Raw genomic sequence first — 24696 nt, 5'->3', positions numbered from 1 at the left:
GTTAGATTAAATAATCATAAAAACATATGGTTGTATTTTTTAATTGGTTTACCATGTAAAAGTGAAATCTACCATTTTATTGAGCAATACTCTGCTTAAAAGTAGTTTACACAGTAGAAAACTAACAGGTTGATCTGTGACTGGGTTTTGGGTTGTAAACTGTACAAAATAGCTTGTTTGCTAGCAATGTTGCTGTGCAGTATTAAATAAATGTGACCAAGATTTTATAATAACAGTAATATTAATGAAGTTCCATTCACAATTAAAAAAAAAAAAAACGAGGTATATTTTATTTTTAAATATTGGTCAAATATTTATTGGAAAACACTTTAAAAATGTAATAGTGATAGGCAAGAGAAACCCACCACCTCGTCTGTATGGTTCTTTATAAAAACCATAAAAGTTTTTGGTAATTATACCCTTCCCCCCATAACAGCACATTTTGGGTGGGTGCAAATGCATATAAAGTGAAAATAAATAAAATGAGTATAAAACATGGACAATTAGCCGTCATTTAGTCGATCATGTATAGTTTTGATATTTGAGGGAGCACAGCTCCACAGTATGTCCCAGTTCTTCCAAACTAAAATCAGTTCCAGCCTCTGGGAGTGCACATTAGATAAAAGATATCATCATCATCATCATCATCAGGTTAAAAAATACTATTATTCCAGAGACACAAAAGTTTTTTCCTCTTCATGGCTGCTTGTCATCCCATGTCATAACTGTAAGTCTGGGCTTGGCAGACTACATGATGTGCAGGATTATGGATCCACAGGCAGGCAGAGACCTGCGCACCAACCTAACATGAGCAACAGTACATCCATTAGTGCTTAAATTTAGACTGGCATCATGTCTTTTTTAATCGGGTAGATGTCCCATGTCAGTCCGTCACCGTAAGGACTGTGTCCAGAAGGCAGTAAAACCCGGGTTAGCCAATGACTGTTAACAAATTAAAACACATAATATTACACTACAGAAATAACAAGAATATTTAAGCTGTACTATTTTAACCAAATGAAGATCAGTACAGGTATGCCACAATATTCTGTATGTATTATGACTAAGTTAGCTACAGCTGTCATCTAATCATGTTTTGAGCATATCACACACAACAAAGGGCTTCAACTAACAATTAGTTTATAGTAAATTCATACATTGACCATTTTTTCTATGAAATCTACTATGAACAACAGCATATTCCCATAATCAGCAAATTATTAATTTTGAGTTTTTTATTAAACCTTCTTTTTCCTAAATCCTTAAAAATGTGTCTTTACCATGGCTTTTTTTTTTTTAAGACAGGAAGGATAAAAAGGCATCTAAAACAAATGAGCATCCCTGTTAAGCAGAGTTCAATATGATTAGAGAGTTGGAGTACTTTTCCTCAGAATATGAAGGATACTTGATACATGCCTGTCTCAGCCCTGTATCGACAAAGTCTATACACACACACACACACACACAGGTAGGCCAACTGGAAATACAGGTGAGCTAAAGAGATAGATGTAAGTGCTAAACTCTTTATACGTCACTCAACAGATGACAGATAATAGTCACTAACTACAGGAGAAGCTCCAATATCAAGATCATTTGTTTTTGTGAACAATTGAGATTCATAAAAAAGAAAACATTTTACCCAATGTCTCAAAATCTATTCATAGCCACAGCATAGCTGCTAGCTCACCTGTCATGCACTTGTGCATGATTACCATTCCTTCCTTTAGCATAGTGCATATGCCCAAAAATTTGCTATGTATTATTACGGGGGGTTTTGGTATGAAATAATGTACAAAATGATCCAAAGACACTTTTAAATTGGAGTAATCAATATTGTCTGCTTATTATTGCAGCTCTTATTGCAACAGTGATTTGTAAAGCACTCTACCTCCTCTTCTCTACTCCAAAAAACACCTTCCAGTTGTTCAATGTCCCATAGTTGAAAGGATTCCTATAAACCTATGACAAAGAAAAAATAATGTAGTTCAGAATTAATACTTATTAGATAAATGTAATGTATCATGAAGTTCTCCTAGATATACTCTTAGCAGTATGTATATACTGTATACAGTGGGGTCCAAAAGTGAAAATAAACAGGTTTTGGAATTTTTAAATATTTCAAACACAGAAAGTATCTTGAATATTTAACATTTAGGATTCTGGACCATTTCTAGCAAATTTCATGATACTGACCTTGTTAACTGCTTTTTACAAAAGATCAGATTTTCCTTATGTCTAATCTCTTCTATTGAGGCTATAATATCTATCTTCTATTGTGTTCAGACGACACTCTGATGGATTTGATCTAAAATGATTTGGATCAAAAAGTTCTGCACAAACTCGTGGAGTCCATGCCAGCTCGAGTGTACACGGTAATTAAAGCAAAAAAAAAGGAACGTACCAAATACTAAGAAACTCTGAATTTCATGTAAATATTTCACAAATTCAAATTTTCACTCAAGTTGTTTTCAATAATTTAGTTTGTAATGAAAATTGTCGCATTAAATTAGAAAAGAATGGAGTCTTGGACCCCACTCTGAGTGAGTGTGTGTGTGTGTGTGTGTGTGTGTTCTTCATACTTTTCCCCGCTTGGCCATGCGTTTGGCCTCTTTATTGTTGATGTGCCTCTCAATACTTGTCTCTCCACGGGAGATGAGGACAGCATGCCACAATGTCAGAGCTCCTAAAGCAACTGCTACTGTGCTAAAGGCCACAAGACGCACAAGTATAATCAAAAAAGATCTTACATTTCAACAGTAAAATCACTGACCAAATAAATGTGCTGAAGGAAGAGATTGATCAAACAGATTACCTAGTCAGCACCCACATGTAGATAACACTCTTATGAAACATCCGGTCCTTAAAGGTTAAAGGAGCTGAGGTTTGACTCTAATCAAAAACAAAATATGTATAAAGCAATCATTAACACATTTAGATATAGTATCTGATTTCTACATTTTGTGCAGAAAATGATTAATTTTGTGCACTGAATTAACAAAACAAAAAATTGTAGACAAGTGTGAATCCAATTCTTATCTCAAAACTAATCACTTTTTGGACAGTGCAAATTGATCTTGGAAAAAAGCCAATGTTTTTCATGTGAAATTTTATTATTTTTATATATTTATTTTTTTTTAAAAAAAGCAAATACAAGGATATGAAGCCTATTTGAAGACATTTTACAAATTTCAAGCTTATCTTGTTCTATTGGCAGATAATTTGGCTTTACCCCCCCTCACCCTGGAATAAATGCTTGAAATAAACAAAATGATCTGTTAACAGAAAGAACTTGAAATTAGTAAAAAATTAGAAATTGTTTCATCATAACCTCACAACAAGAAATGTTAGATAAATTCAAGCACAATCAACATATATATGTATTTGCTAACATATGATTTTTGCAGTGTACCAAACAGGTCCACACACACACACACACACACACACACACACACACACACACACACACACACACACACACACACCCAAGTTCCACCAAGTTCCACTCTACCACCATTTGTTGCTATTAAATAAAAATGAAAAACGATCTTGTGACTCACAAACAATAATCATGTTTCACAAAATTTACGAAGAAAATTTTTACGCCGGATTACGAAGAAATTAAGATGACCTCAAACCTCAAGCTGTCTTCAGAAACACCAAAATGAGTAAAAAGCCAACCTGTGCAGTCAGATGCAAAGCCCCTCTATATAATAATACCTTCTCAGTCAGAGTTTCTTGAGGAAGGATGCCTATGAGCAGACCTACACCTGTCACTGGAACTCCCTGTTTTTCCATGTCCATGTGCTTGATTTGCTATTGAAGGAATAACAGAAGTAGAATTGCCCCATTTTTAGTAGAAGAAAGAAAAGAGAAGCACCAGTATAAAACAAGCATACAATATACGGTCCCCTCCAAAAGTATCGGAACAGCAAGGGCAATTCTATTGTTTTTGCTCTAGTGATATTTGTGTTTGAGATCAAATATGATACAATAGATCAGAATTACAGCTTTCATTTTCTCATATATACATTTAGATGAGTTAAACAACTTAGAATAAGCCTTTTGTATGAACCCACCCATTTCCTCGAGTGATCAAAAATATTGGAAAATGTGACTCATCTGTGTTTCTTTTTGCCCAGGTGTACCCTGATAAATTGATTGTTTAAATAATTAATATCTCTGAATGTCTACTCTTGGTTTGAGCCCTAGGTTTGGCCTGTGGAGACTGCATTTGTTGTTAAAAAGGATAAACCACCATGAAGTCCAGAGAGCTGTCTATGGGAGAAAAGCAAGTCAATTTGAAGCTGAGAAAAGAGGGGAAAATTGATCAGAGCCATGTCAGAGCCATATCACCAGCTTGATGCAGCTATTGCAGGCAAGCGATGTGCAACCAAATATTAAGTGTTATTTACTTTAAGACTATGTGTTTCTATACTTTTGCTCACCCAAAAATGGGGTGGTCTGCCACCAAAGGTGCCATGTTTTAAGTTGTTTAACACATCTACATGTAAATATCAGGGAAAGAAATCTGAAATTATGATTATAATCTGTCACATATTCATATTTTGATCTCAAACCCAAATTTCTTCAAAGTATACTGAAAACAATAGAATTGGCCTTGCTGTTTTAAGACTTTCAGAGGAGACTGTAGTTGTGGCTTAAAGTAAAAGCTGTAGTTGTAACCTTACATCTAAGGCATGGTATGCATCTATGAAGAGGTTACGGCCACTGATGCTGCAATATATACAGCCAAGGGTCATACAAAGACAGAAGGAGAAGAAGTAACGGTGATTGAAATGGCCGACGCAGTTGTTAAGCCAAGCTAAAAATGGACAGTTAAGGTTAACAGTTGAAGGACATTATCAAAGCAAATGGAAGCAAAATTCAGGGTTTACTTCTATAAAGTAGGCAGCATTTTCAAGGTGAATAATTTCCTACCATAATGAAGATCAGCAATTAAGATCAATATATTGAATGTCACACAGCTTTGGCTAAACACTGTTAAATATCTGGCTAATGTGAAGCTGTTAGATTGTAGTCTGCATTATTTTTTATTTCAATGCTGCATCATGTTATTACGCCTTTATTTGACATTTTATTTCTTGCAATATTCTTACTTATGTATAGCCCCCATTATAACTACAACCTGTAGCTTACATTTTTGCATTCAATTTAAATGTTAAATGGCAGGCATGTATAAAAACTTGACTGTGCATGTTGTTTTCAAGGACAGGGTGATGTGATGTCATTATCACCCCAAAGTTGATTATTTCCCTATATCAGCAAGTCACAAAGTGTTTTATTCCTCTCATAAATGATTTGCCAACAATTGCATTTTTTTTTTACTTAGGAAAGAACATACTTTTATCCATTTATAGTTACATTTAACCTTGTAGAACCCCTGCAAAACAAGTTAGCTCCTGTTATTGTTTACATTATAGCAGTTCCTTCACTTTCTCTTAAATCACACACAAAAAAATACAGTTTGTCATGTCATTGACAAAGTGCAAAGTGCATGTTCATGAAGCACTGAGACTGGAGACTCCTTCCACAAATAAATGTTAAATAAACGTCTCCTTACAGAAAGCCTTGCTATATTAGCGATGATTACATGTTTTTTGTTAAATAATAACTTTTAAAAATCTGTTTATTATTAGCCTTGGTTATGTGGATAGTTCAGCACACAATTCACTGTGAATGACTGTTTCAATAGAAATGATAACATATTAGAACAAGCACATTAATATTAATCCAGTGATTTGCAAAGAGCCGTGCCATTATAGAAGATTAATCAACACCTTTTGAGCAATCAGAATCAATGCAATGCTGTGGTATAATAGTCCATATGAAACACACACACACAAGGTACCTAAGACCTTCTAATAAGCTTCAGGTCCAGTGAAGTTAATATCTCACCATATAGTGGGAAATGATTCAGTGGACACACAAAGAACATCCATCCATCCATCCATCCAGCTTTCATACCGCTGAGCCTGAAGCCTATCCCAGGGAACTTGGGGCACAAACCGGGGGACACCCTGGACAGGGCACCAACCCATTGCAGGGCAAAATTGCACACCTATTCACATTCTAGAGATATTTTGGACATGCAAATCAGCCTACATTGCATGTCTTTGGACTGGGGGAGGAAACCTGAGTACCCAGAGGAAACCCCCGAAGCACGTGGTGAACATGTAAGCTTCATGCACACGGGGTGGAGGTGGGATTCGAACCCCCAACCCCAAAAGTGCAAGACAAACGCTTACGCTAACCACTAAGCCACATGCCCCCTGTACAAAGCAGAAGGAAATCTAAACTACTTGCAAAATTATTAAAATAGAAAATAATTTTGCTTTCTAATGCATGTTGTTTGGTCTGCTTTCAGTGGGAAAATTTTCCAACCATTTAGTCAAAATGAAGCACATTTCAAATCTTGAAAACATTCAGATTTCCCTTTCTATATGCTGTTAGCTTAAAAGCATTCAATCATCTATATGAACTCTGAACAACACTGTCAGTGACTGAAGGCTTAAAGACTACAATTACTGCCTCGTAGGTGCTGTTTGATTAATATTCGCAAACTGATTTCTTACAGTGTTGCATTTCTGCCCGGTTTAGCATCACTGCACACCAGAGTCAACAAAATAATCCATTCATAAATGAAACCAGTTTTGCTGAAGTGTGGAAACACTTAGGGTGCAATCGCCTGTCAGATTATGACTGGAGAGGGATTGATAGACTATCAATGCTGAATTTTCTTAATCTTCCTGAAAAGGATACGACAGTGATGGTCCATTTTCAGTATACACCTGCGTGGAGAAGGCACTGTTAATAGCATGCTCTGGATCAAAAGACTGATTTCATAACACGCAGTTTATGGTTCTTACGTTTTGCAAATGCCACAGTGATGAGTTCTTGCTGGTTTGGGTCGTACACATTTTTTGCAGACGGACACAAATGCAATGTCTGTCTTCATCTAAAAAAAAAAAGATAAAAAAAAAGACAATGGCTGAATCTTCAATTTAAACATGACCAGGATCATTTCACTAACTTTTTATATACTTGTTTATAAGTACTGAACCTTAGGAGGGTATCCAGGAGACGTCGTGGTGGCCTTGTAGTAGTGGAAGACAATCATCACCAAGTTCCAGTGTCCATAGCTTAAGTGCCATACTAACCAGCCAAGAGAATATGTCTTAAGGGCCAAAGGGAGGAGGCAGAAATATGCAACTAAGAGGACGGAGCTGGTGAGGACAATCACTAGAAACACAAAGACCTTGAAGAAGAGGAAAAAGAAAACAATTTACAAATGACAAAATGTCATATAAAGGATTATGAACCAATATGTAATTGTCATAAAATAAAAACTAATTTCAGAATAACTGCTAGACTTACCATCCCGAACCAGCGGGTAATAATATCCACCATCCAGAAGACTGGCTCAAAAAGGGAGTCAGTCACGAGATCACAGTTGAGGAGAGAATTGTGGCAGACGGAATTAAAGATGAGTCTGGTGTAGCTCAGATGCTCCTGCAGTCTCCGAGGCAAGTGGCAGCGGCTGCGCCTCATGCAGCTACGCATCCATCGCACCAACAAGTGCATGGCACAGGAGCACAGCCGCATTCTGACCTGGGAATACAAAAGGTTTTATGACGGCTCATGATATTCAGGTTACAAAGCTTCAACTCTCATGCTAACACCACAGTCAACATTATTGTCCATCTTATTTCATAGAACAACCCGAGGCAAGTCTCTGCCGTAAGTCAGTGCTGGAATGTCGCTAGAACATGATGAGTGACAATTGCTCTTTTTTTAAAGATCTTACAGCAAAACCTAACTGTCATGACTTACATTTGAGATTGTTTCATTTTTTTCTATTAGTAAATGCCATTGTAACTGCACCAACATTGTCACCCTGTCACACTAGCATGGTAGACAAGGTAAACACTAAGTTCTCACAGGAATAATGAAAATACAGTACCAACCAACAAAATAGTACCAGAATTTAAAGTGTTTCATGGTGGAGTTTAGAGGTCGACCGGCAAAACCAATCAATCAGCACTGATAACTGATTGCTGGAACTATCGGTTATTGGCAAAAATCCCCACTGATAGTTTTTCCCGGTTGCGTCCTTTGCAGGAGCGGCTGAGAAGTATCCACAGTCATTATACAGTACGAGAGGCCTTTAGAGGCTAAATAAAAACTATCACTGACAAAAATTGTGTGCTTTTTGGTTCAGTTTGGGTGTATGTGTATATATCTTTTATTTACTTTAATATTTATTAATAGTTAATATATCCATCCATCCATCTTCTATACCGCTTATCCTTCCTTCAGGGTCACAGGGAAACCTGGAGCCTATCTCAGGGAGCATCGGGCATGAGGCGGGGTACACCCTGGACAGGGTGCCAATCCATCGCAGGGCACAATCACATAGACATTCACACACCCATTCATACACTACGGACACTTTGGATCGGCCTACAATACATGTCTTTGGACTGGGGGAGGAAACCGGAGTACCCGGAGGAAACCCCCGCAGCGCGGAGAGAACATGCAAACTCCACGCGTGCACACACAGGGCCATGGTGGGAATCGAGCCCCCAACCCTGGAGGTGTGAGGCAAACGTACTAACCACTAAGCCACCGTGCACCCATAGTTAATATATATTACTTTTACATTTTCATGCATTTCCAATACATTTTCAAGATACAGTCGGTACAGTTTAAGTTCAGCAATATTTTATTTTGAGTATTATGTTTTCATTCTGTATCAATTTTAAAAACTATCGTTTGATTGATCGGTTATCGGCAGGTACCTCCCAACTTAGTTATCGGTAAAAATCCACTATTGCTTGACCTCTAGAACCCACTGTTTCTTGTGCTCAGTCGTTCACTCTGTGACTAAGAAATGTAACATGCACATTTTTTTTTTTACATATTTGCCTGATTTCAATTTAAAATTTAGACAAAGTATTTTGAATATTATTTTACTAATCATGCCTATCACTCGTCACCCAATCACCTCAAGATGCAGGTAGACAAGGAGACACATAATCCTGGATTTAGATTTGTTAGTAATAATAATTTTTGTACTCTGTAGTCACTTTAAAATTGAACTATAAACAATCAACACACAAGGCAACAGAACACGCATCCAAATTTTAACACGTGTGTGTCAAACTGCAACCCTTCACTATTCCATACATTCAGCAAAATGCACTGAAGACTAAAGGTAACGCTTTGTTATGTTCGAAACATCTCACCACAGTGAGCAATTAGATCACTGGCCAGAAGCGTTCCTGTGAAACTTGTAAGCCAATTAGTGAGAAGTATTTAGGGATGCAGTGATACTGATGATGACCTGAAACGCTGAATCAGTATCAAGTTGGATTTGTGTTCTGCTCAGGTTAACTGACATAATGACGTAAATGTGTATGATGTTGACTGACACAACAACCATCTTCCATTGGTTGGTAGGACATAAAATAAAATAAAATAAAAGCCTGCCTAAATCACTGCTATTTCATGTAATTTGACAACAGGAGCTTGCTGAAAGTGGAAAGCGACCCATGACCTGTGCAAATTAGGTATGACACAGTAAAGTGATAAATCCAAACAACTAGTGTGTATGATTCCTCAGACTAATCCTATGGCGCATGTTTCTTACTACCTGCACTAGTTCCCATTTAAGTGCTGACCACACACCCACAAGAGACAAACTAGAAGCAACACAAGCATAACTTTCTAATAGGGTCCGATAAGATTTTATCGGCCCCTAGCAATATCTGATCTTATAAGATATATATGAAATCAATGGCTGAAATCAATAAAGTAGACTCTAGTCTAGCAGACCATCAAACCTCATTAATGGTATTTATTTTTTAAAACTAAAAACACTTGGTGCAGTTGCAGGCCTTAAATAAAATTAACATGGTAGAGGATAAGCAGTACCAACAAGAGTGCTCACAATCAGAGGAACATTACATTTCTAGGTTCCTAGAACCCTCATCTTGTCTCAATTCTAAGTCACTTTGGAGAAAAGTATCTGCCAAATGAGGTAAATAAATGAAACAAACTTTAATATACTGAATGGGGTATGATAGAAAAATCTGCTCTGGGGAAAAATACTCCCAGGGCGTTAATACTGCTTTCTTTGGATTGCTGGGTTTGGCCAGATGTTTAATCTTCAAACTGTGTCTCTGCATTCTGTCATGAATGGCAGATTAATGCCAAACCTCGTATTGCGCATGCGTTGTTATTTCACTTCATACTAGAAAGGCAATTGACGTCATACTGTATTGTGTGCATTTGTTGCTTTTACAGTAGTGTCTTTACATTTTATGTCTTTATATGATAGTTGTTGTTTAAATAAATAAATAAATAAATAAATAAAAGTCACACAACACTCAGATAAAGCCTGACGGCTAAAACGTTAACTTATATTTGCAGTAAATCACAATATATGGACAATATATAAATAAGAGAAAGTAAATCCTGATATTCTGCATTCCACACAGGGCGTGAACTGTACCATTAAAATGACTTACTCAGTTCAGTCATTCCATAATGTATACCTAACGTGTACATAATAAATCTGCGATTTAGTAGTAATTTATCATATCAGATTTATCTCACAGGATATAAAAATGTACACTTCAAGCTGATCTGTTAAAATAAACCAGTAAACTAAACCAGTGTGCCACTGATGATAACACAGACACCTGACAAGAGAAGCAAGCGCATGACACTATTATATTATTATGCATAAATGCATATTTTTCCTCCTCTGTCTCACCTGAGTGTATTCCTCTGGTGAAAGTGTAAAACGCCGCAATCAGCTCATGATGCTCCTGAGGGAAGGTTTAACCGCGGACATGATGATAATTTAACCAGTTGATACAACGCTTGCAGCTTTTTTTTCCACTGCTCAGCCACGACGAGGATCATGTCTGTGGGCAGGAACTGCAGTGGATTGTGGGAATTGTATTGTTGTGCGGGCTACGTGCTTGATATTGCGACAGTGCTAGTGGAATAGTAGTCAAAATGGTATACACGTTACGCACAGTAACAATTAGCACGTTATACGCCGCTTTAGACTGTGCTTTGAAGTGTCTTAGTGTGACATCTAGCGATAAAATAAAAGATACTTTAGATTTAGAAAATAAAAGATACACTATAGGTAATCGAAAGACAAACATTTTTTAAAAATAAATAATAATGTATATTGTAAAAAAAAATTTTAACACTTCCGAGTCAACTGTTGGGAAACCGGAACTTCCGCCGAAAAGCATTATGGTGCTTGTAGTTCATTATCCACCGCTACAACGTGTACAAGTCAAGCACCCGCTACATGGTTATGGCATTCAGTTTTAATTTCGATATTTCATCGCAGATAAAACAGGACTGCAACAATGACACTCTAAATGAGAAAGAAGAAAGTGTAAATCAAGATACTGCGAAGAACCAAAGCCATGTTAAGGTCAGTAGCCAGCTATATTCACACTTACTGTAGCACATCGGTGTAACTTGTTTTCCTTCTATATGTTGATTTAAGGCTGTCTAGCCTTATAGAGTACATCATAACTCTTGATTTCATTTCAACCTTTCTGCATATACAGGAGACTAGTGCACCTAAGAAGGTGAAGGAAGCCCATGAGCATAAACATGCACCAGATCTTCTCTCCCACATTGAGAACTCAGTCACTGAGGCAGTCACTATAGGTGAATTACCACCTCTTCTTTACCTCAATGAATCTGTATTTGAGCAAACTGCCCCCGAGCGAGACGATGCTGAGAAGGTCCTGTGTCGAACCATCACCCAAAATTCTGACCTTATAACCGGAGTGTATGAAGGAGGTCTTAAAATCTGGGAAGGCACCCACGATCTGCTGGAGTATGTTGACGATGAAGGGGAGATGTTCTCTGGGAAAAGGGTGCTGGACCTGGGCTGTGGAGCTGGGCTTCTTGGCATTCTTGCATTAAAGAGAGGTGCGAGCAAAGTACACTTCCAGGATTATAACAGCACTGTGATCGAGCAGCTCACAATTCCTAATGTATTCCTCAACTGTGAGGAAGAGGTTGCTGATGAGAATCAAGGAGGTGAAGACGGCAGCCCAGCACCTAAACGAAGAACTGTGGAGAAAAATCACGCACTCGCAGATCGGTGCAGATTTTTCTCAGGGGATTGGGTATCGTTTCTTTCATTGATTCAAAGTGAAGATCCAACACTCAAATATGATCTCATCTTCACATCAGAAACGATCTACAACACAGATTACTACCCTTCTCTTCATGATGTGTTTCTTAAACTGCTTGCTGAGCATGGAGTTGTCTATTTGGCAACCAAGTCTCACTATTTTGGTGTTGGAGGTGGACTGTATTTGTTTGAGAGCTTTGTGGAAGAAAAAAATGTCTTCCAAATCAAATCTCTAAGGGAAATGGATCAGGGACTTAAAAGGCATATTGTTTCTTTAAGGTTCAATAAATCACCCCCATAGTACTTTCTGTTCTTGTATAATCACAATTATATGAATGATCTGCTGATACAAGGGGCTGTCAGTCATTGTTGCAACTTTGAAGCTTAAAGGGAAAAAATCCTCCTTTAAACATATTAAATATGTTCACACTGAAATGCTTGTGATGTGTGTAGCGATTCTGGTGCGAATGTGTTGGCTGGTGATGTATTTGCACTATTCCTGTGAGAAATGAGTGGTTGTGTGGCACTCTGTCACAGCCCCCTGTGTGACATCAGAGTGCCACACAACCACTAATTTCTCACAGGAATAGCGCAAATACATCACCAGCCAATACATAAATTTATCTTGTTAAATACCATAGTACCCCATTACTATGGTATTTAACAAGAGAAATGAACTCAAACATAATGGACAACAGTCGGGTTTTGCTGTTAGGCCCTAAAAGAAAAGCACAAGAGTCTTTTCCTCACTTGCCATTTTCCAGTGCACTGCAGCTATGTGATTGCACTGCAGCTATGTGATTGCACAGCTGCACAGACTTATGGCAGAGACTCTGCTCAGCAAGTTATAGCATTCGAAGAGATGCCGGGCATGATTATATTGACAGTGGTATTAGCATAAAAGCTGAAGCTTTAGAAGCTGATCTGTTTGAGTAGTGTGTACAGGTGAGGTGAGAAATCTGGATAGATTAAAGGACTAAAGTGCTGCTGCATTACTCTCTTTAGATAGAGTTGAAATGCATTCGACTTCCCTTGTAAGTGGTAGTTTGCAGGTTTTAAATGTCATCACTTTCAACCTGATTCAACATACGAAGTGGTGGGAAAAAAGAACCATAGGTGCCTCTATGTTAGTTAGAAACAAGCTAGTCAGCTACCTGTTATGAGTATATGCTGCATATTTTCCATCTCAAGCAGCAAACTGTATAGCCAGTGTTCTAGATTTGACAAGCAAATATGTTTACTGATCTAATGTAATACGTGAATATACAGAATAACTCAAGTTAAGAAGTGCTATTTTGTTTACTTTTGATGATTATAAATTATCTATACATGATGGGAGCAGCCATGTTTGGATGTCATGCCCTAAAACATGGAAAGAGCTCATAGTTGATAGGACTACCCCAAATTGACCAGTAGGAATTTCTAGTTGAGGGTGCATTTCCCTTCAGCGTTTACTGGTTGGAGGTGGAGAATTCCAACTGTGAGTCAAATGCATAAATTACCTAGTGTCAGTAAACTAAATCAGTCAAATGGCATTGTGAGTAATATTGAAAGCTGTTGATCAAAGTGAAAACAGACAACTGTGATGAAATGATTGATCAGATTTTGTCCATTATACATTAAAAACAAGTCTCATACGTGATGTTGCTTTGAAACATTACCCCAGTGTATAATTAGACAGTTTGACAATAGATTGTCCATCACATTTGGACCACAGGTGTATTGCACTTTTATTGGGCTTCTACTCAATGTAGCACTGCATAATTCAGTATACTATGGAATGACTATATTAATCTTTACAAAAATACCTTGTTTTCATTCCTATCAAAGTGCTCAGCATCCAAAGACATAATTTAAACCAATTTAGAAGAAACAGTCATGTTAATTGGTAAGCCATGTTCTGGTATATGCTAGAACCTGGTCCTAATTCATGATTTTTATTATACATTACAGTAAACTCCTTTTTGCAGCCTAAAGCTCAGCTTCCTGGCCCATCACAAAACATGAAAGCATTTGGTTGAAGGTTGTTGAGACAGATTAAGTGGTCCACAATGGAATTTGGTCAATAAATAATTTCACAACAACATTTCAGTTAGATGTACTTAACTACTAATGTGACTCAGCATTAATGTACAAGTTTCCAAACATGCACTGAATCATGGTGTTAAATAAGTTTAGCAGTAGCTTCTTTTAGAACTCTTCAGTGAGTTTAAACAAAATCGGTCTATGGAAGTCAACTACTTTTTGGCCTTGCCCTGTGCTGCCACAGCTTCCATGGCCTTGCGCACAGTCTCCTCATCTCCCAGGAACTGCATTGGCTTGATAGGCTTCAGGTTCTCATCTAGCTCATAAAGTATGGGGATGCCTGTAGGGAGGTTCAGCTCCATAATGGCTTCTTCTGACATACCTGTATGAAACAGGGACAACGGATTAGTTCATACAAGAGATCAATGCACAGATATAATTGAATACGCACTCTAAACAGCTACAAATGGTATACAGGAGCAGTTACAAGTGTGGTATTCCTGAAAACCCAGCCAAGTTTAAATAGCTTATTTATTTCAATTACATGTAAGAATGTTATGAGAAGTTCATGAAACTTTGTTTCTTATTAGTAATTTGAAAGAAAGCAACCCAAAAAATTACTCAGTTAGACAAAAGGAGGAAGTAGTAATGTGTCACTGTTGAATAGGAAGCACTGTAATAACTAAGCTGTATTACTTAAACATTAAGCACACACACCATTTGTCATTTTGTTATTTTCAGCTGTCTGAGTTTTGCCTTCATGGAGATTTTCCAACATGTACATTTAAATATGAAGACTATAGTATGGAGAGTTACTTTCATAAATCTGGTAGGGACTATTTTTTGCTACAAAAACATAGAAAATGTCACTAGAAGTTATGATGTATAGATCAAAGGTCACAGCCAGAAATATGTAATCAATACACAAACATGAATAAAATACTTAAGGTCACATTAAATGGTTTGAGGTTATAGAAAGCAACATACCTTCCAGATGCTTGACTATACCCCTTAGGCTGTTGCCATGGGCAGCAATCAGCACCCTCTTGCCCTGTTGGATCTGTGGGACTATCTCTTCATTCCAGAATGGAAGTGCACGAGCAATGGTGTCCTTCAGGCTCTCACAAGAAGGTAGCTGGTCCTCACTCAGGTCAGCATAACGCCGGTCCTACAGATATAAGGTGTAAAGCTCTTTGCCTAGAAGTGCTTAGCTCCAAGTAGCATACTTAAGTTGGTAGTATAGATTTATACACTTTCCAACATGAGACCCTTGCACAATTCAGTTCAACTTAATACCCGGACTCACCTTGCTAATAACACTGTAGAAGTCATGGTCTGCCTCCATGGGAGGAGGAGGGATATCATATGAGCGCCTCCATATCTTCACCTGTGCCTCACCATGCTTGGCAGCAGTCTCAGCTTTATTTAAACCAGTCAGACCACCATAGTGGCGCTCATTAAGACGCCATGTCCTGTGCACAGGAAGCCACATCTGGTCGATGCCATCCAAAACAAGCCATAAGGTACGGATGGCCCTCTTCAGAACAGAGGTGTAGCAAATGTCAAACTCAAAGCCAGCATCTGAAAAGAAAAAGGGATTTATTGAATGTACATCGTCTGGTTAATGGTGTAAAAGATTTTCATAATGCGTGCCTTAGTATCCTAGATTAACATTAGGGGATAAAGAGAAAGAAATCACATCATTAGGCTTGTGATCTGTAGGGATTGAAAGGATTCGGCACATGAAAGGGAGCACGTTCACCACTGCACGTTCACCACTGCACGTTCACCGCCAATCAGACACGCCCCCTATTGGCTGGCAGTATGCGAGTGGAGGAATTTGATTGGCCTGACTAGGAGACCGTTTGACGAGGTTAAGACAGCGGAAAGACACGCCTCCTACACTGAAATCGATTAGCCCATGTAAAAATGTCAAGTGTAGAATGAAAAAACGTGTTCACCGTTATCCAGAAATTGCAGTTATCTTAAACTGATTGCAAGCAGTCATAAAAATCCCCCAAATTTACGGAACATTGACAAGAAGCCTACTCACTTGTGGTGTAAGGCATTATAGCATAACCCCTACCATTAATAACCGAATTAAACTATTAACCACATCCAACATATAAAAAAATTAAAATCCACAAACCTTTTAAAGCCTGTCCACCTTTCTCTGCCTCCTGAATCCCAGTCTCACTAAGGTCAGCATCGAACCAGCCGCAGAAACGGTTCTCCTGGTTCCAGCAGCTCTCCCCGTGGCGAATCAGCACTAATTTGTGAGCAGCCATTTATATATTTCTCTTTTTTAAAATAATAACCGTACCGTGTAGGAATTAAGAGCACACTTCACAGGACCCGAGCTGAAATCATGCAGGTTGTCGACCTCTGTGAAAGCTCTAAAATATATTCCGACCTCCTGCTTTGATTGGATGGGCAGCAGATTACGTCACTTCCTGCTCAGGATTTCACCCATTAAAATGTGAAGTTTTCCGGAACTTCCTAACATTTCCCCGCCCATTTTAGATACCGGTGCAACCTGATGTCCAAATAGCATATTGTTGTTTACAGCACACTGCAACTGTTCACTACACTATGACAATAATGACAACAAAAACTATTAACTCATAATTAATTAAGATTAAGTACCATTACCATTTTACACTAGTATAAATTGTGAATAAAAGAGGGAGACGACAGGCCACCTTTCATTTCTGTATTCATACAGAGACTAGGCAAAAAGCCCACCAACCTTAATTTATTTTTATATTGATATAGCAGTTGGGTGTTTTCTTTCTTCTATTCCTTGCTGGTTTTACAATATATATATATATATATATATATATATATATATATATATATATATATATATATATATATATATATATATATATATATATATATATAATCGCTGTAATATTGTATATTTACTGATCCAGATAAGAGACACAAGAGAGGATTCTGGGAATAGACTTTGTTAAACAAAACAGAACGTACCAATAACGTTATGAAATGGTTCTCAAACATACCAAATAATAAATATTATATAATAATGTGAAGTGCCGTACTGTTTTATACACTTTTTTTACCTACAGTGATTAAAAATAGTTCTTTAAAGCTTATTTAAATCGTTAACACGCTTTTTTTCTAATAGTTTACTATAAACAGTTTTGGACATAGCCACGTGCAACAGGCTGTGTGAGCTCAAAATACTGCACCGAAATCTGACCGCTAGAGGTCGCTGTCGATTAACATAAACAATTATGCGTAGATTTCTATTCCAATTTATTCCCATGCCTTTATTGCTTTTGCCAATCACATCGTTACACGAAAGAGGATCTAGTAGTCACAAACTGTGTATCTGATATTTTTGGTAGTGTTTGGGTTAACTAAGTCACCCTATCTTTCAAAGATAAAAAGGTATCAATATAAGTGTCATTTTTGGCATCCACAACAAATGATCTTTCCATAACAAATATCTTAAAGCGAATTATTTTGGACTTTTGTGGATCACCTATGGTCATAAGAAAAATACACAGAACTGTATAACGAAGCAAGGCTGAGGCTGATTTATTTCTAGCTCAGACTGTAAATTCATGCAGCCTGTCAGTGACAGTTGTGTCAGGTGATTATACAGAGTGAAACGCCTGCTAGATGTTGTGTAAATTTGGGATGATTTCTCAGCTTGCTTCATTTACACATTACACAATAACACACCATCAGCAGTGATTGAGATGCTTGTGCATGCAGTCAAGGGTGGAATGAATTGGTGGAGATGGATTATTAGTTATCATTCTTTTTTCTTTCCACAGAATGCTTTTAAAGAGAAACTAGAAGTCAATAGTCTAAATACACACATGATTAGATTTTAGCCCTCTAATATCACAACCAGCTGTGTCTTACCAATGTATACTTTCTTTATCTATACATTATATTTAGTTTTACATTTAACATTGATGTATTAGACAGAAACAAGACAAAATGATATGATTGCCAAAAGCAAAGTTTCTTATTTGAAACATATCATAGAACCAGCAGTATCATATTGTATGCTTAATTGTGTCCTAGAGGCCTGTCTCTAAAGAGACTACAATGCCCGTTACTAAACAGCCATTGCACTCTTACAGGCAGAGCAGTGCCTTTGAAGCACAACAACTGTAATAATTACCCATCTTGAAAGATGTTATGCATAAAACAACAGCCCCGGTGAAGGCTATGAGTGTATCCCACTATCTCCTGAAGAATATAATCTATGTAATCACAATATTATATTTGTTTAACAGGTGAGACTGTGGGCATAGAATATAGCCATCCACATAGCTTCATACAAAGTCGTTCACATCACTGGGTATGAAAAACTCCCCTCATTTCAAACTCCATTTGGTATGTTCCTCCTCATGCGCATAATGACTTCCACTGAAGAACGTATCTTTTTGATAAATTTTGATTTAATTTTGCCCACACAAGTGACCGCATAATGACAATACTACTACTTCTACTACTACTACTACTGCTGCTACTACTACTACTATTGCTACTATTACTACTAATGCTACTACTACTACTACTACTACTACTACTACTACTACTATTACTACTGCTACTACTACTACTACTACTACTAGGCTATTACTACTACAACTACTACTACTACTACTACTACTACTACTAATAATAATAATAATAATAATAATAATTATTATTATTATTATTGTTATTATTATAACACAGTGTTACATAGACTCCATGATCCCCAGTTCAAGTCTGAGCTCAACATGCTGTCTGTGAGGAGTTTCATATGTTCTCCTCACGTTCGTGTTGATTTCCTCCAGCTTCTCCAGTTTTCTTCCACCACTCAAAAACATGCTGGTAGCTGGATTGGTGACTTGAAATTACCCCTAGATGTGAAAATGTGTGAATGAACTGGTGTCCCATCTGAGGTGTATTCCTGCCTCATGCTCAGTTATGGGCTCAGGATCTGCTGTGACCCTGACCAGAATCTTCTTCAGTGGTTAATAATGATGAATGAATGATGAATGTTTTCTATGTCTTTGATACATGGTTTCCACATATCTGTACTGTTCAGTGATATTTGATGACATTTGAAGAATTTGATGTTGCATGCAATCATGGAATTTTCGTTTATAAACCTGGATATTCTTTTTTTCATGGAATATTTAAACCAAAAAGTTCAAATCATCTTTCCCTTCTTCCTTCATCCATATCTGTGGGTGTGACCCTCAGAGAGATGGATGGTTAGGATTTCAGCCAACCCTCTGCTCTCTGAACCTCCTCCTGTGACTGCTGAAAGGAAAAGAGGGGGAGGGAGACAGAGTCTTCCAGCTGCCACAGAGGAAACGGAAGGGACGAAACAGAAAACTAATTTCAAAACTTCAAGTCTATGCTCAAGCATCGCTGTCTGAGTGCTTCTTTTTCTTTCTCTGAATCGTCTACTGACTTCTTATGAAAATCCTACTTTGTTTCTACCTTTGTTTCTAATCTCCAGTTGTTTCTGTGGCTGTGAGAAAAAAAAGCCTCCACCCTAAAGAGAAGAAAGACAGCTAATCCACTGCGAGGAGATGTCCCCCCAGCCACAGGTGACAAGGACTTTTCAAGAGTTCCTCAAGAGCTTTCTTGGGATTGTACGGATCCTTCAGATTCTCCTGGGATCTGGTCTTTGGATCACTGTCGCCACCAGCAAGTATGAGGGCTCCGTTCACTTTGTTCTCTTTGTGGCCGTGTTCTTCTGGCTTCTCACACTCGCCCTCTTCTTTCTCACGCTGCTGAACAAGCAGGACCTGGTCCCCATCCTAGGAGGAGAGCGGTGGTTGTTAACCAATGTGATACACGACTTTGCTGCTACATTGCTTTATTTGTCTGCAATCGGCATCATGATCTACAAAACGTCAAAGAACTCCTACTGCAATTTGCCACAATATAAGCACACATGCCTGTACACCGTCTACCTCACTGGCTCTGTGTTCGCCTGCCTGACTGCCTGCGCCTACCTTCTCTCAGCCATATATGGCTCCTGCAGAAAGTGCCGGGGTGAGCAGACTGTGGTGTAAAAACCCAACACAGGACACATGTGGATGGGGGAGGGACACTTCCCGTTATCGCTGAGAGCCCTGAGAGCGAGAAAAACAGCCCTAATCCAGGTTGCACACAGCTGGCTTATGGAAAAAAGATCTTTACTTTTCTCTTAAAGCAGAGGGTTTGATCCCCTTGTCTCAGGCTTCCAGGTTGGTCAATTTTGTATAAAGTAATTTAAACTCATTTATACCATCAGCACCCACAAACAAATCTGTATTTTATTTTATATTTGTATGTTTATAGCTACTCAACAAGTTATGTAACAGAGTTCTATGTTTTCTTTGACATTTTTTGTTACAATGGCAAACCAACAAGCATTTTGATATGCCAAGTCTGTAGCATTTTTTTTTTAAACGAGTGTTTATGTGTCTTTTTATGAATGAACGTGCATAAGATACATGTGTTGGTGTATGTGTACATAGTCTAGAATGTTGCTTATAATATAATTTGCTTAACACTGCTATGTAAAATGTCCATTTATAAGTATTTATATTTTACACAAAGCAACTGTCAGTCTGAACAAATTAATGAATAAAAAGTAAATGATCACCTGAAAATCCTCTATGTCATTAGTGGGGGAGATTTGTGAGTGTTGGCTGTCCTAGTTAAGTCTAGATAAGGCTACGAGACAACAGCTATAATAACATTCCACAGCAACCAGATTGCTGCTGTATAGCAGGCTGAGCCAACAATTCAAGAATTTGAGTAAAATGAGGTTGTCTAGGATCCATAAGCTCAATTTGTGTGTTTGATGTTTATAAAGAGATGTAAGATTTTGCACTTTTTTACCGTATTACAGTAAAAGTGAGTTGATATTGTCTCAAGAGGGAATTGAGGAGGAGTGTGTTACTGTAATCTCCGAATAATTAATGTACTTCCAAAGAAATGAAATAAGGCTGGGCCTCAGCTGCAGCATTCATGTCTCCTTCATTTATTTTGTGTTATTTATACAAGAATCAAATTGAGTTAAAGTAATGCTAAATCATATTTTGACTTGCTTACTGTATCTCCAAAAACGCACTTATTATTTCAGTGACAAGACATCCAACTGTTGATACCATAAAAGGCCATAAAAGGCCTACAAATGTAAATGATCTTCTTAAGGTCAACTGCTAGAAGCAGAATCACTGACTCTTTTACAAAAGAAAATGCCAATGATGAGCACGGATCCCACAACATTCTAATGGTTGCAACACGCAACATGGTACAAACAGCATTTTTCCATGAAAGCAACAACATGTAACTACTATTTTCTATTACTATTACTATTACTATTACAATTTTTACCAGTTTCTTTATTGCAACAGTATATATAAAATATAAATTAATCTATTACTGTATTTTTAGTTGTATGATGTTGAACATAGGAAAGTATCAGAAGATTTTCTGTTTCTCTGCTTGTTACTATGACTATTCTGAGCATGCCAATAAGCCTCTCACTAAAATTCCAGAGAAGTGGCAAGGCTGTACAATGCACAGTCTGTTCCTCATAGGGTCCGTTATGGCCCTGAATTTCTCTGAATTCACTGCTTTTTTTTTTTTTTTTTTTTTAATGTACCGAGCCAAAAAAAAATAATAAATGGTCCTGCTTCTTCTTTCAAAGGCATACTATTATCATGTGAGCTGCTATAGATAACAAGTAACACCAAAAGTTAAACCAGAACAAACTTCAGGAAAAAAGGTCTTTCAGCAGTAGTTATATTAACTGCTCAAGCATTTCCAATATGCATCCAGACATCAAGTACAACAGTCTCAATGTCATGAGGCAATTTCTCTTTGAATCAGAGCCAGGATTTGCTTCATTAGACAACAATTTCATATTTTAACATTTTTAAATGTATTAAAATTTCACTGAGAGTATTGATAGCTGATTAGAAATAATGTTTATAAGTACTGGGATCATTGGATGTCCTTTGGTCAATAATAATACAATCAATTGGTTGTGGAACTTAACTGCAAATTACTTTTAAGTGCTTCCAGTGTACATACTGTATTAACCACCACTTATTAGTAGCTCATAAATGGAAATTCCACATATACAAAAAAGACCAGCACACTGTGACTCCAAACAAAGGTATTGTGAAATCCCAAGATGGACATCAGTGTGTAGCACACATTTGTATCCTAATAGTCTACATTTCTGCAGGACAGCTGCTGATGAATAAGCCCTCATTGGTAGCCCTCCACCCAAACTTATAGTGTATCCGTCAGTGCTTCGATGAGATCAGGGCTGCACATGTGGACCCCGCCAAGGCAGCACTAACCACACACTCCACACTGTGCTGAGACATACATTCCGCCAAGCGACGCACCCTTGCACACAATACAGGATGAAATACATTAAGATAGAAATAGAGCGGCAAAAACACTGAAACCCAGATAGTGCCAGAGAGGAATTTAAACATTTGAAACATTTTAACATTTTAAACATCTGACTGAAAACTACAAAGGAAAGGATACCACTTTTTGTTTTGTTTGATCCACTGCTTCCTGGGTATACATCCAATAGTGTGTAATCACACACTATACATTATAATGCCATCTATGTGAGTGTTTCTGCAGTACTTGTGTTCAATTCTTCAGTAGTCACAATGCTGCTACAGTAAGAACACCATTATTTGCACAAAATTACCAAATGTTCCAGAAGACAGAATTAGTTTTATGAGCAAAGAGGAAATTACGTTACATCCTCTATCTTAGGTGCTATGTTTCAGTTGAATGTGGTAGAGGGAAGAACAATTTGTGGGTTGGACATGCTATTTATAAGATTCTGGAAATACTGAGACTACAGCTTTTGCTGCCAGCCTGTAGCAGATGGCAAAAATGTGTTATTGATTCCAGGAACATTTTGCCAATTGTACTTTGTGTGCAAAGTGGTATGAGGAAAAGAACAGAGCATAGATCTGTAGGTGCCAGCTTTCTGCTAAACCAACATTTGCAGTGACTTCACCTTGTTTTTCCACACTTCTCATCACAGCCATGTGAACTTCAAACAGATGTCTGTAATTAAGTAAACACAGAGAGTCTGAATCACTAAACCACCGGAAGGAAACTAGTAGTTTTTGTAAAGTATGCCTATTTGTGGAACGGTTGTAAAATTAAATTAAAATGCCCTGTTCAAAACATTAACATCAGAACACATTATTATTATACTGTCAGCCTAATATAAACGAACTACTCATCATGTGAAACATTGCAGGCATTATGTCATGTCCCCATGATAAATTCAGCAGAAGATGAATGTTAGGCAATGATGGGTGTAATAAATATTTGTTGCCACTAGCTTTAAGGATAGATTCTCAATTGGGGTTTAGTATGAATTCATTATTAAATTAACTTGATTCTAGTGAAACCTGTGCCTGCTGAAAGCTAGGAGATGCCTCAATGGTATTATGGTAATGGAATAAACTGAAGATACTATGTGTCCACTCACACACTCACACACACACACACACACACACACACACACACACACACACACACACACACACACACACACACACACACATATATTGTGGTATTCCACCACAAACATAGAAGTGAAATTTTGGGCTAAGCTATTATTATTATTACTGAAGCTATAAGAATATGGGGTGTGACTGACCATGATGTGGATGAGGTAGAGATGTACAAGATAAAGAAGAGCAGAAGGAGTCAGGGTTGCCAAGTCTCTGCGGGAAACTCTGCGATCTCAAAATCTGACTGTTTCAAACCCTTTATAAACTAGCTCCAAAATGATTAGATAAGGAATAAAACACACTAGGACATGCAATTATAGAAATATAATTAACAACAGGCTTGTGTGATACTATTAACAACCCTGACTACTGACATATTATTTGTCTTATACCTCCAAAGTTTGATCATGCTTACAATTTTTAATGAATGACACATCTTACTTGAACTGCTGTTCATTCCAGCATCTATCCTATTTCTTTCAAACAGCTTGCAGCTTGTTCTGCCTGTCTGGAAATCCCTTATTTTTGCAAGGCCCCAAGAAATGATACACTTGTTTGTTTGTGATAGATCACTGAAAATTTGCAGCATCTCTATGCTTGACTACTTTGACAAAGGCAATGACTTATAGGGTTGCATCATCTCTCCGTATTCTTCTTATGAAGCATGTGTAGCTGCTCCACAATAGCTGTAGGGGTTGCAATAGCCTCTTTCAGTTTATCACGTCAGAAGTGTAGTAAATTCCTGCCATCAGAAAGGCACGATAGGACCTCAGAAAGCTTAACCTTAACTGAAGAGGTTGTTCTTTTTATTATTTAACACTCTATGGGACATCGTCATTTAAAAATGACACAAATAAAATTTCATTTAAAAAACACTAATAATATTCAAGCAAAATTTTTTTTTTAATAATATCAAATGACATC

General features: G+C 37.5%; 4 protein-coding genes across 6 annotated transcripts; 2 read left to right on the top strand and 2 right to left on the bottom strand.

Moving 5' to 3' along the window:
• Positions 1-264: 264 nt before the first annotated feature.
• On the bottom strand, positions 265-11012 carry zdhhc16a (zinc finger DHHC-type palmitoyltransferase 16a). Of its 3 annotated transcripts, none has more exons than XM_017463918.3 (11): positions 10799-11012; positions 7396-7629; positions 7082-7276; positions 6888-6976; positions 6781-6809; positions 4689-4822; positions 3718-3813; positions 2813-2889; positions 2580-2703; positions 1889-1959; positions 265-802 (listed from the first exon to the last, which is right to left on the bottom strand). In XM_017463918.3, the coding sequence occupies exons 2-11, from the start codon at positions 7621-7623 to the stop codon at positions 748-750; spliced, it is 1098 nt and encodes a 365-aa protein (XP_017319407.1). In that variant the 5' UTR covers positions 7624-7629; positions 10799-11012; the 3' UTR covers positions 265-747. The 3 variants fall into 3 exon arrangements, with proteins under 3 accessions (XP_017319407.1, XP_017319406.1, XP_017319408.1); XM_017463917.3 differs by having other exon boundaries at positions 265-942; positions 10799-11007; XM_017463919.3 differs by lacking the exon at positions 3718-3813 and having other exon boundaries at positions 265-942; positions 10799-11009.
• mettl18 (methyltransferase like 18) lies at positions 10999-12634 on the top strand. The gene is made up of 2 exons (XM_017463920.3): positions 10999-11482; positions 11622-12634. The coding sequence occupies exons 1-2, from the start codon at positions 11354-11356 to the stop codon at positions 12498-12500; spliced, it is 1008 nt and encodes a 335-aa protein (XP_017319409.1). The 5' UTR covers positions 10999-11353; the 3' UTR covers positions 12501-12634.
• A 1660-nt stretch (positions 12635-14294) lies between these two features.
• On the bottom strand, positions 14295-16539 carry pgam1a (phosphoglycerate mutase 1a). Its single transcript, NM_001200380.1, is given in 4 exon segments — positions 14295-14606; positions 15212-15392; positions 15531-15805; positions 16374-16539. Coding segments are annotated over 4 exon segments (765 nt in total). The 5' UTR covers positions 16513-16539; the 3' UTR covers positions 14295-14436.
• Positions 16540-19534: 2995 nt separating this feature from the next.
• On the top strand, positions 19535-20871 carry marveld1 (MARVEL domain containing 1). The gene has a single exon (XM_017463921.3). It carries the CDS (start codon positions 19801-19803, stop codon positions 20287-20289), a length of 489 nt encoding a protein of 162 aa, XP_017319410.1. The 5' UTR covers positions 19535-19800; the 3' UTR covers positions 20290-20871.
• The last annotated feature ends 3825 nt before the right edge of the window (positions 20872-24696 follow it).

Source organism: Ictalurus punctatus, chromosome 3 (assembly GCF_001660625.3).
Source record: "Ictalurus punctatus breed USDA103 chromosome 3, Coco_2.0, whole genome shotgun sequence".
NCBI lineage: Eukaryota > Metazoa > Chordata > Actinopteri > Siluriformes > Ictaluridae > Ictalurus > Ictalurus punctatus.
The sequence above is the reverse complement of the archived record's forward strand: the minus strand, read 5'-3'. Positions and strand labels throughout refer to the sequence as shown.

Coding starts and splice junctions, on each gene's coding strand:
- zdhhc16a (XM_017463917.3), bottom strand. CDS start 7,623: ATGCGGCTGTGCTCCTGTGCCATGCACTTGTTGGTGCGATGGATGCGT. Junction 6,810..6,887: donor CACTGTGGCATTTGCAAAAC/GTAAGAACCATA, acceptor TTCTCCACGCAG/GTGTATACTGAAAATGGACC. Junction 4,823..6,780: donor GAAAATGGACCATCACTGTC/GTATCCTTTTCA, acceptor GTCCATTTTTAG/CTTGGCTTAACAACTGCGTC.
- mettl18 (XM_017463920.3), top strand. CDS start 11,354: ATGGTTATGGCATTCAGTTTTAATTTCGATATTTCATCGCAGATAAAA. Junction 11,483..11,621: donor AGAACCAAAGCCATGTTAAG/GTCAGTAGCCAG, acceptor CTGCATATACAG/GAGACTAGTGCACCTAAGAA.
- marveld1 (XM_017463921.3), top strand. CDS start 19,801: ATGTCCCCCCAGCCACAGGTGACAAGGACTTTTCAAGAGTTCCTCAAG.